General features: G+C 34.2%; 1 protein-coding gene across 2 annotated transcripts; it reads left to right on the top strand.

Moving 5' to 3' along the window:
- Nucleotides 1-2,028: 2,028 nt before the first annotated feature.
- Nucleotides 2,029-12,431, top strand: LOC124458017. 2 transcript variants are annotated; one of them, XM_047008132.1, is made up of 4 exons: nt 2,029-2,158; nt 10,495-10,599; nt 10,693-11,197; nt 11,572-12,431. In XM_047008132.1, exons 3-4 carry the CDS (start codon nt 10,704-10,706, stop codon nt 12,125-12,127), a joined length of 1,050 nt encoding a protein of 349 aa, XP_046864088.1. In that variant the 5' UTR covers nt 2,029-2,158; nt 10,495-10,599; nt 10,693-10,703; the 3' UTR covers nt 12,128-12,431. The 2 variants fall into 2 exon arrangements, with proteins under 2 accessions (XP_046864088.1, XP_046864089.1); XM_047008133.1 differs by having other exon boundaries at nt 10,675-11,197.
- The last annotated feature ends 270 nt before the right edge of the window (nt 12,432-12,701 follow it).

Below are 12,701 nucleotides of genomic sequence, written 5' to 3'. Positions count from 1 at the left end.
ACCTGTCTTGACTGCTCACAAAATGCCCATCTATTTCTGTCTTCCTTTCACCGGCATACACTCCCTTCAAATTCTCACACAAATAAATAACTTTTGTGCTGCAGCCTTCCCACATATATCCATTAAATTTGTTTTCCGCCCTTCTCAACGTATCTCTTCTTTCTTCCCCTTTAAGGACAAAATTCCCAAACTTCTGAGATCTGGTGTAGTCTATTTATTCAAGTGTCGAAGCTGCAACGCTTCGTATGTGGGTCAAACCACACGTCATCTACACACCAGATTTTCGGAGCACTTGGGAATATCACCCCTTACAGGCAACCAAGTTTCCCACCCTGCATCATCAAGCATTCTTGCTCACATTAACGCAACTGGACACACCCCCAACTTAGACGACTTTAAAATAATCTCCTCTTCCAACGATACTTATGAACTCTCCATCCATGAAAGCCTTCTAATCAATAAACACAAGCCTTCACTTAATGTGCAAGGAAACTCCATTCCACTTAACCTCTTTTAATTTCTCTTCATTTCACTTCCAAACTTCCTTATCATGTATCCATTCGACACCGCTTCCTTTAGTAGTAATTTAACACCTTTTTGTAAATATAATATCTTGTCGTAACGTCGTATTTATTATTTGTCGGAAGATGTCTTGAGTAAAGACGAAACGTCACAATAAATTTAAATTTTACAATTTGTTTTTTTTTTGGTCTATTTCTATGGCTCTAATCAGAACTTTATGTTGGGCATTAATTTTTATTCTTCGCTTTAATGTACTCATGCTAATCTGCTTACCGCGATATTTTCTTATGAAGTTAAGAATTTCTTTGTATGGAAATCCTTTTAGGAAATAATAACGTATGAACTCTTCCTCACTGCTTTGTTCAAGATTTTCATGGTCATCATCGACATCGTATTCTTCAATGCTTTCCGCCATTTTATATTTTTTAGACTAAAAGTCAATGATTTAACTTCCTTCACTTTGCTTCCGCCGTAAGAATTTCAAATGTTGCCGTAAGATTTTCGTATTCAAATGTTGCCTTGAGTTTTTAAATGTTGCCGTGAGTTTTCAAATGTTGCCGTGAGATTTTCGTATTCAAATGTTTCCGTGAGATTTTCGTATTTAAATGTTGCCGTGAGATTTTTGTATTCAAATGTTGCCGTGAGATTTTTGTATTTAAATGTTGCCGTGAGATTTTCGTATTCAAATGTTGCCGTGAGATTTTTGTATTGAAATGTTGCCGTGAGATTTTGTATTGAAATGTTGCCGTGAGATTTTGTATTGAAATGTTGCCGTGAGATTTTGTATTCAAATGTTGCCGTGAGATTTTGTATTTAAATGTTGCCGTGAGATTTTCGTATTCAAATGTTGCCGTGAGATTTTTGCATTTAAATGTTGCCGTGAGATTTTCGTATTTAAATGTTGCCGTGAGATTTTCTTATTCGAATGTTGCCGTGAGATTTTTGCATTTAAATGTTGCCGTGAGATTTTCGTATTTAAATGTTGCCGTGAGATTTTGTATTCAAATGTTGCCGTGAGATTTTTGTATTTAAATGTTGCCGTGAGATTTTCGTATTTAAATGTTGCCTTGAGATTTTTGTATTTAAAAATGTTGCCGTGAGATTTTCGTATTTAAATGTTGCCGTGAGATTTTTGTATTTAAATGTTGCCGTGAGATTTTCGTATTCAAATGTTGCCGTGAGATTTTTGCATTCAAATGTTGCCGTGACACCTATAGGCCACCGTAATATTTGGATAGGTATAGCAAACACATATCTTAAATATCCAAACACCAGTGACATATTTTAATGTTGAAAGCAGAGTTGATTCAACGTTGGGAACGTTGAGAACGTTGATTGAACGCTGTGAATTTAACATTGACTTTTTTCAAACTTTTCCGTGCAAAAAAAGTGTTTTTTAAACTGCGACTTTACCTTCGACCTTTTACCCGCGACAATTAGATACACACAGACGACGGCCAATAATAATAAAACACTTTAACTCGCTTGCCATGTGACTCGCGAGAAAGAATATTAATGAAGTTGGAAAAGAGATTTGTTTGTGTGCTCATTACAAAGAATTTTTTGTGTTATTTGCAGTATGAAATCTGGAGGTTGAGAGAGGATACGAAACTACTGGAGTTATAAAGCTTAGAAGGTAATCTAGCCATTATTTATTTGACGGAATAAGGTCCTATTTAAACCTATAATGATTCCTGTCGTAGTCTAATATTTCTACCGATCAAAACTGCGTGAAAATTACGTCCGTACTTAGCGTTTCAAAATTTACATAGCATTCTTGGCCTGCTAGCTGAGATGCATCTGTCATGTGAGTTTGATATGTTATTTGACATGATTTAATAAATATGAAAGTTGACTTTTATTTGATTGTTTGATTGTTATTATTATTTAATGAAATCGAGCAATAGTGCTGATCATTCGTATACGTTTTATTCATCGGTTTAATGCATCGATTCTCAATGACTTAATAAGTTGACACGTATAGGTTATATTTACAAGTAAAGTCGTTACAGAATTCTTTGGCAATTTTGATGATAAAAATATGATCATTCTTGCCAGTACGAGACAGGGGCGGATCTAGGATTTTTCAAACATTAGTCATAGGAGGCTGGAGGCATTCTCTCCTGGGAAATTTTGAATTTCAAAGCCTTTGAAATGCCATTTTAAGCGTTTTAGAGCAATACAAAATGTTTTTTGTGGGCATCGTTTTGCGTAAAAAAGCACATTTAGCTTACGTTTTTTCTCAGTGAACAATACATGAATGTTTTGCCAAAAACTTAAGCTCATTGTTATGACAAATATAAGGCTCGTTACCATGCCTAGGAAAATAAAATTTAATTTAGAATAATGCTATTCCAAAAAAGATATTGCCTTTAAAAATTTCTACCAAATTGTCAGGCATAGACCCCCCACCCCTAGAGACCCCCATTCACACCTCTATGTAATGAGTTAAGTTTGAAAAAAGGTACTACAAGGGACGGTTCATAGATGTAGAAAAGCTCAAACTTCAAGCTATACAAGTTTGTTGTAACCTTTTACCAATCTCCACATACAGTGCCAGGAAATTCACGTTTTGAGAAAAAAATAAATTTTTTTTCTGCCAAAGATTAAACAAAGATTATCAGAATGAAAATTTGCAATTAAGGAAAGCTTTATGCCATTAATGGTTATTAGGCATTTCACTAGACTATTATCTTCTGTAAGTTTATGCAAAGTGTGCTACATTTCAATCACCAGTAGCATAGTATTTGCCAATATAAATAAAATGTAACCAATATGCCTTTAATCATATAATTACATGAATGTTAAAATTGGTTTATGTGTTATTCTTACTGGTCATAATAAGTATATTTTCATATAATCAAAACTTGTTTAAATGTAAATCTGGAATAATTTAGTTTAGAAATTATAACGATTATTGGAAAAATTACCTAGTGATCATGAATAATACCTTGTGTTTTTCCAAATTTCATGGTTTATCTGCATACATAGAAAGACATTTTTACTTTATAGAAAATGCTTTTCATGCATCAGTAGCCCTTAAGAATTTCTTGCAAACAATCTGGTAATAGCCATAGATCAACACACCTTAATATCTCTACATGAGATGTTCAGTTAGAAAAGGGGACAATATGTGACATGCCACAATATTTCATCTATGTGAAATTCTCAGGTTTCATGCTATTACAGTCAAATTGTCAAAATAAAAAGCTTCATGGATAAAAGACTCATAATCACAGTTTATAGTAAACAGCTTCTCATTTAGTCAATATTAGTTGTCTCAAATCTTAAACAATGTGTACTATAACGGTCCAATGATTGATTGATCAATGATCATAAACTGAAAAGCCCAAACATTTGTTTATAATAAGGTAAATAATAGCAGATTATGGCTACAGATTATTTGTCCATTAAAATACATTTGAATGAATGTAGAATTTATACATCCAGCAACATTATACAACTTGTTCACGACGTTGATTGTGATAAGTAGATATTATTGTCTTTGTCAGGTATAAAATAGCTCCAAGCTGCTTTGTTAACGCTTCAATGACGAGGCTATGGTTCTGCATGTACATAGATAATAACAACAAAATAAGACAAATATTTTAAGAGAAACGTGGAGTATTTGTCTTATTATCTTTTCTTTGAGTTCAGCTGAACTAGCTCCAATGACGCTATCTTGTGCCTTGATATTGTATTTATTAGCACGATTGAATGATTGATAAACTTTATCATTATAATCATCCACTTATGCATTTTGGATGAACTTATGTGGGGTTTTGTAGGACATGCAGTCTCTTGAATGCATCTTTCTTTGAAATTTTCATGGGCATTGCGAGTGTGATTACCTTCACGAAGTCGATTGAGAGTCTGCGCAAAATTCTTGCTTTCTCTGTCGCATGATTTTATCCAGCTCAAACAATCTGAGATACTTTCTCCATAAGTTTGGAGCAACAATATCGTAAGAACTTAACACTGAACATCTTTGAATATATAACTATCCGTTAAGGGCTTCATTTGAAATAAATAACCTAATGTATTTATACTTACACCACCAAAATCTTCTTTGATTGCTTTTAAACCTTTTAAACGGTTATTCAATTTAATCGCGAACTTATTATGGCCAACCATTGATACTTCATCAAGTAATATGAACTTTGAACCCAGTTCGCATTTCATCATGTTTAATTTGGCCGAATTTAACGGTTTATAATTCTTTAGTGACTGACTGGCTGGTATACGCAAGGCACTGTAAATCGTGTTACCTTTTGTAATATGTACTGTTTTCCTGTATGCGCATGTAGTAGTATATGAACACGATGAAAATATTCTCCTGCTCTTCCGAACATCAACAATTTCCTAATAAACCGGTATGTTCATTTCGCCATGGAGTAAAGAGCATAATTAACTCAGGATAATGTGTTTCGGATTGAAATTCTTTATTAGACCAGACACTACGTATTTTTCTACAGCAAGATCTTTTTTTTACATATTTTGCAATTTGAGCATTATCGTCATTATATTCATCAAAATTTCCCAAAAGAAGATTATCAACATGACACTTGTTTGGGTTTCTATATGCCTGTGAGGATGAGAGTCGTACCATGCAGTTTAATGAGCCAAAGTCACACTTTCCAAGCTGCCAGGTCATTCTGTATACCTTTTTAAAAGAAATTCTTCTGCCTCATCAGATATTTTCTCTATTGACTCAATGGTTTAAGCAATTCAAAGCTTGCGGAAAGAGAAAATGTAATAATGAAAATTACACTGCGAGACAATTTTGCATTGTAATTTGAAGAACGACGTACACTGTGTACTCGCAATACACAGCTGATGTAGACTAAGTTCTAAAATACAACGTCATAGTCTAATCACCCAGCAAATTTACGTCAAATCGTAAAGAGCGACGAAACTACTATAAGCTAACATAAACTTCAATTGTCCTTCTCAGGACTTTATCAACCTGGACTATTTAAATTAAGAAACATGTAACGATACTCGTGTGTTCAACCATTTACTTTAAAAGAAAACATAACGTAATGTAATAGGACGTTGGGAGGATTATTCTATCTCACTTCTGTGTTCTCATATAATCTCAACTTTACTGTGGGCGCTGCGTCAATTGTGGCCTGATTTTTGTGCTAAATTCACATCAGTATATTAAAGGGTATACGCATGCGCCTGTCAACAATAAGGTACGTGCGTGGAATTGCCGCGAAAGAAACAAAGTTTTGCCGTGAACTAACAGAAAACAGAACTAACAACTCCAAGTGTTTGTCTTCTTTACACCAAAAATATTGCCCACACATGCTCAGGCCTTGGGAGAGTTTGGATTGCTTTAAACAAGTTTGTATTGAGAAATTTGAATGCTTTTTCTGAAAATATAATCATCTTCTAAAGGAATCGACTAATTTTATCTGTTTACCTTATTTTCAACGCTCAACTTCAATATTTTCGCACATACTGCATACTTATTTGATGATTATGATATTTCAAGATAAGATGATGGAAACGGAAACCATGATAAAGGCTTTTTGATATAGATGAAAGTTTTTTCACAATTAGTCCGTGATCTGTGCCTCAAAAATATGCTTTAAAAATGAGTTTCGTTGGACACCTAAAGGAAGGTCGCAAAATTTTCAAAATAGATAGAAAGTCACTTGCTGTTTGATATTCTTTTCATTGTCACTTCTAAAAAGCTGCAGTTTTTTAGTATTTCGCGGTTGAATTTCAAAATTCCTCGCTCCTTCAATTTTGAATGTCGCCATTTTTTTGGTGCGGAACTCTTTGATCTAACTGCCGTTGTCATGGTGAGGCAAATTTATTAACGGGCGCCATCTTGAAAGGTGGCAAAAAGGCGAGACTCTTAATAAAGTCCAAGTAAAATGTAAGTTTTAAATGAAGAATTCTATCGAAAATTTTGGAAGCAAACCTAAACTGTCACCTTTGCACTTATGTACCAACAAAGGAGAAGCCTGTTTTAGACCTAAATCTTGTCAGTTTTAAGAACTCATGGTTAAATCGTGCGCAACTTCACTTTTCGAAGCATAGCAACGCATCTTTCCATAAATTTTTCCTTAAACACTAAAGCTTGGTAAGAAATTGATCATTACCACTAAAGAATTATTTGTTAATAAGCTTTTAAAGAGGCACATCATTATGCATAGGCCTAAGATAAATGTAAAAATTGTAGAACAAACATTTAGCAGCTTACAGCTATGTTACAGATTCCATAAAGTACATGCTTTTCTGATTAACCTGCTTTAAGTGATGCAAGAGCAAAAATAAAGTTTTAAAAGTATTGCTATCAGGCTATTTGACTCACTAAACACAAGAATTACTTTGATTCAATGTTTTGACCACACTTTCTACAAGGTCACTCCACATTGGATAAGTGAAGTCCATTCTTTACTTTGGAAGAGTAGAACTCTAAAATTTCTCTTTTTAAATATAGAAGGACAACATTTTTTTGGTTTTGTAGAACCTACACTAAGCATTAAAGTGCTTGCTCACTTACTTGTAACAGAGGATCTTGTCTCCATTACATACCAATGTCCCAAAACCATCTTTAGTTGCTGTTTCCATGCATTGATTATATAAAGAATGACTTCAAAAATAATTCAGATATTCTTTATTTTAAATCAACATTATAAACTTTTATCAAAGGACAACAGAGTAAATTAGTAAATTAGTATGTATAGATCAGAATCGTAACTACATTTCTTGTTGAGAAATATATATACAGGATCACTTTTTCAATCAATGTGCCAGAACTCTTTCACTCTCCTTTTCATGGTATGACAAAGACAACTTTTATCTATGAAAGTCCTCGCTAATCAAATTTACAATAAAACAAGTTTCAACCCAAGCAAAAAACCCCAGCTTTCTGGCTTCTGAAATGGCTCACTGAAAAATATTCTTTCTTGAATTGTAAAACATGATCTTGAGCATAAAGCCTTAACTGAAGATTAACAATCATAACAACCTATGAAAGAGATTGTTGAAAAATACAAAAGTTTACCACTTCTGACATATTGTAAACAAATAGTAGCTAAGTTTGTTCTAAGAATCATATAATGTTGAGTTCTAGCTTGGTGTTTTGAGATTTTATGCTTCTTAACTGAGATTTTTAACTTCTTTTTGCAAAATACCTCTCAGTTGTATACAGAATGCAATAAGAATGACTTTAGCAATATTTACACTAACTCTTGATTAGCAATGGAAGTTTATGGAACTTACATTTTTGTACCAAGCCGCGCTTTGGCCTTTCTGTTTACAACCACAAATGGATATTACTTCTCCGGATGAAAATGGGTGGCAAACGAGTGACGGGAAACTGCAAGTCTGAAATCGTATGGATGACCATTCCCCTAGCGCCGAATTCCCAACTTGATAACGTTCATTGTGGTTGTAAGACTGGCTGCAACGTGGCTGTAACTCCCAACGTTGTTCATGTAACAAAGCCGGAGTGAAGTACACAAATGTATGGTCGTGTACTGCATGCACGAATGTAGATATTGATGACGACAATGATGTTGAGGAAGAGGAGTTTTTAGATGATGACATTGACGACGAATTCGAGACAGACCTTTCAAAAAAGCGCGCCTTGTCTTGCACAATACGATTATAACTTTCAAAATATTATCTTCGCAACAATTGCTAAAATCCAACCTAATGCACGAGTGAAATATGCATTTCTTTCAGAGATTTTATTTATGTTGCCAGTATTATCGTGCGGAATAGCTCTCTATTAGGTCTGGCACTAGCACACAAAATATAAATAACATGAAGTTTCATAAGGAAAATGGCGGATTCCGAAATTGTAATGAGCTACAAATTTTAAAATTTTAATGCAAAAAAACTGCAGCTTTTTGGAGATGACAAGAAGTAAAACTGCGTTAAGCATGTAAAAGTCGCTCTGTCTTGAATTTTTCACGACCTTCCTTGAGGTGTCCAACGGGAATGAAAGAAGATCGGCCACAGATCACGGACTAAATATAAACAACAGTTCATTTAAATTTTTCCCAATTTGAAACATTAACATAACATAAAGTTTCCGGAACAAACCCCGCTGAACAAACACCCCTGAATATACCACAGCAATTACCGCCACCTTACAAACGACTTATTCACAATACAAACAAACGATGGACTAAAAACATTACACTGCACACTAATTAACAATGACAATACACAATTGACACCCACACATTACAACTAAAAGCATCACACATAAATCACACATCACAACAAAAAACATTTCACTTCACACTAATTCACAATGACAGTACATACTTCCTGTACACACGAAACAATGACGTAAGAAGCAGATAACAAATACGGCTAACCTCACGTTTACTCCTCATTTGACCCTGAAGATGACTACCGCTAAGGTTGTCAAAACGTCAGTCAACAACAAGAAAAACAGTCCTTCTCTGGATTATACCAACCTGGACGATCTACATTTACAAACATGTAACGGTACTTCCGGGTTCGAACCATTTACTTTTTTACAAACATAAAGGTTCTTGTAACAAAAGTTAATTGATCACTGTTGATCTTTTTTAACCTTGACAGTGTCAACAAAGCTGTGTTCTTTAAAATGTCATTAATGAAATTGTTCTTGTTAGCAGCTGCTTCCACGGCGGATTAAAATCATCATTTTCTTTACACTCCTTTCATTTTGTGCATTATTTTTTCTGGATGAGATCTTTCTGGATCGGTATTTTAATAGAATGATTAGATATATTTTATCTTCACCAGACTGCTCATCTAGACCTCTTCAAAATGCTCTCTTTCACATCATGAAAATCTACATTACTTCTTTCTCTTGCCTCTTATATCATTGGTATCAAGAATCAGTTTCCTCTTCGGTATCAGCCTCCCTACCCGTTGACATCAATCTTTTAGATTCATCGGTGTGACTTATCAAAGCATTATCATGAAACTGTACATCCTTACTGTCTGAATCTAATTGAGACATTTCTGTCGAATCCCTTTGTCAACAGTACTCTTTCTCGTGACGGCTAAGTTAACAGTATGTATGTCTGTATATCAAAATCATGAATATATGTTTGTAAATAAAGGCGTCCCTGTAAGTTATGTTACTTATGTAACATAACTTACCTCATACCTCATAACATAACTCATGTAACATAACATGGGCATTTTAGCAAGTGTTTACATGCAGTTATATGTATGTTTGCGCTCATCTTGGTGTATTAGGTGGTAAAAATTGTGTTACTCCTTTGCAGATCCTCCATTTTTGTAAACGTGCTCATCAAACCTCCATTTTTTTTTATGTCTGAGAGGCTGATTACACGAGCCCGGTAGCCGGGACTCAGCAAAGCGTTAAATGATTTTGGCAAATGGAAACGATTCAAACTTATCATTAATTAAACCGTCTCGAGCAATTTCACAATATTCTGATTTATTAACTTCTCGCAACATTTAAAACTGAAACAACCAGTTTGCCCTATAACGAGAATTACAACAGGGACGTTTGGTGCTTCGGAAACAGTTGTAATTTGTAACCTTGAAGTTTCGGCTCTTTTCAATCCCTTGAAAGTATCGGGCTAGCCTGCTAACCGGGCCAGCTCAACTCGGGGTTATAATCAGGCACTTAGGAGCTGTCAAAATAAGCCTGATAGCTGGGATTAAACGAAGCGTTAGATAATACTTCAAAACAAAAAAATTTTTTTAGAAATTTCTCTATGCTGTGTTGCAAAATTACAATCCCTTTAAAATGAGAACAAATAATCTAGCATGATGTCAATATTACGACTAAATTGATTTATGACGCTTAATATTTACAAATTTACCATTATTTTTGGTTGCTCTTTTTTAATTTCTTAAGGTGGTATTAAAATTGTGGCTGTTAGTTTATCTTATACGTGCTATGTTACATTTAAGTTAATTAGATATCTCAGTAAAATTGATACTATTATTTGTTTGTCATCTTTTCTATAGAGGAGCAAGAGTTCTAAGATTTTTTGGGAGTGTATGTAATGCGCGAACAAAAACCACACAGTATTTAGTTGCAGTTCGATATTTGTTCACAGAAGATAAATAGCAGTAAGTATTGAGTGTTTTAAGATATCACGCATTTATCTTACAAGTTGAATAATTTATATTTAAATGAACAATAAGCTTGATTTATTTTTATAGTAATTGACGCCATGGCCTTATTTTTTCATTATAAGAAAAAAGAAAGACGTCTCATTAGAGCTGGTTTTCTGATAGCCATTGTCTTAGTTTTGATTGAAAATTTTCAAAAACAATCATACTTCAATGGATACGTTACAAATGTTTCTGTAGCTAAAATATCCTCATTTGAAGAAACCCCAAATTTTACAACATCTGACAAAAGTGGACGTTTCTTAAAGCGACTTAAAAAGCAAACTAAAAAATGTGTTCGTTGTTCTTCATCCTTTTCTTGGAAACGAATTTCAAACACAATCAGTGTTTTCTCATCTTATTACGATAAGCGTTTTTTACAAACAGTCCGTTACGGAAATTTCAAAAGAAGTGTGGTGGTCTTAGGCTACGAAATGGGCAAACTCGACAATGCATTGTTCTGTGGTTTTATAATGAATGGGAACCAAAGAGTCATAGAAAAAAAACCTGCTTTTGGTGTCATTTTAGCGGAGTTCTGGAAGTCTAAAGTTGACAGGTATAGAGCAATTATGTATAGATGTAACACTGTTGTGGGCAGACCACAATATGTCACTTTAATGATGTCACAGGACATTTCTTCATTTCACACGATTCCTATCTCACATTTCGTTCCCGTAGTTGATCAGTCCTCATCAATCAAACACCAGTTTGGTGTTTGTTATGAGACACCACTCTATGGGGGTAAATATGACCAAGGAATTATGGATTCCATAGAACTTAACAAAGCACTAGGAGCTACATGGTTTACTATATATGTTTATGAAGCCCATAGTATAGAAATAAATTTTTTAAATTATTACTCAAAGAAGATTAAAATTCTTGATGCTGTAATGAATTGGGGTAAAAATATCCCTATCTTGTTTACAACAGAGCTTTGCTATTGGCCATCCATGATTGCGTCTACCGCAACATGTTTTGGACTAAGTATTTGGTACTTTGTGACTTGGACGAAGTAATAATGCCCAAAAATGGTCTGAAATGGAAAGAACTGATGCTCAAAGTAGAGGACAGCAAAATCGCTCATTTTACATTTCAACATTTGGGTTTCCATAGGAACGTTAACAAAAAAACTGAATTTATACATTGTCCTGGTAAAACTAAATTAAAGTACAAGGTTCCACGATTTTTTGCAACTTATAACAGATCAAACAGTGTCCTCGGTGGTAATCTTCGTGCAAAATCAATAGCAAAGCCCCTTTACACTGCTACTTGTCGCGTACATATTTGGCGATGGATGATGAAAGGCTATAGGTCATACCAAGTACCGACTAATATGGCCGTAATGAGGCATTACAGGGACAAGGATATTGAAAATTTGAGCACTAACAGCACAAGTTTAGATTATGGTATGAATGCACTCAAGTCTCAGGTGATAAAAGCCATAGAAAGACAATTTTGCGAGAATGTAAAACCCTTTTACACGTAAGAGGTATATTTTTCGGAAACTCGTAGGTGAATCATTTAATATTATTGTCGGAGTATTGCAAAGTGGTAAATTTAAACGACTTGCTCTCTGTAAACAAGGCTTGATCAATATATTAATAATCTGAACTCGCCAGTTTCTTTTCATAACACCTTATCAATTTGCAAGAAGAATATTAAACATCGAGCATAAAAAGTTGTTGTTACTACGAAAGAGATTCATATTTTTTGGCTGGTTGGGTGGATTTTTTTTGCAAATTTTATCTAAAGCTAAAATATTTCAAGAATTAAAGATATTCATAACTTTAGACTTCTTTTATATGAAGCATTTAATGTTGTAACAATTCCATCTATACAAAACAACAGTACGATAAATTTTTTTTCACCAAATTACCTTTCTGTTTGAGCGGATGTTGATACGACACTAACAGTTTGTTTGAATAAATGCTAAATGCCGACTGTCTTTTTTTAAAGTAATGAGAGGAGATTCATGTTTGTTGTTTTCAAACCAAATGGTTTATTGCAAGCAGGACAAACCACTTTCCTTTTCAACATCCGTGTGACGCAACCAGCCATGC

The sequence above is a fragment of the Xenia sp. Carnegie-2017 genome, unplaced genomic scaffold, assembly GCF_021976095.1.
Source record: "Xenia sp. Carnegie-2017 unplaced genomic scaffold, XeniaSp_v1 HiC_scaffold_6, whole genome shotgun sequence".
Taxonomy (NCBI): Eukaryota; Metazoa; Cnidaria; class Anthozoa; order Malacalcyonacea; family Xeniidae; genus Xenia; species Xenia sp. Carnegie-2017.
This window is presented reverse-complemented; position numbering and strand designations above follow the sequence as displayed.

Excerpts from the sequence above, each read along its gene's own strand:
- LOC124458017 (XM_047008132.1), top strand. The coding sequence starts at position 10,704 with ATGGCCTTATTTTTTCATTATAAGAAAAAAGAAAGACGTCTCATTAGA. Across the intron at positions 11,198-11,571 it reads TGGAAGTCTAAAGTTGACAG|AGCTTTGCTATTGGCCATCC; the intron begins GTATAGAGCAAT and ends TGTTTACAACAG.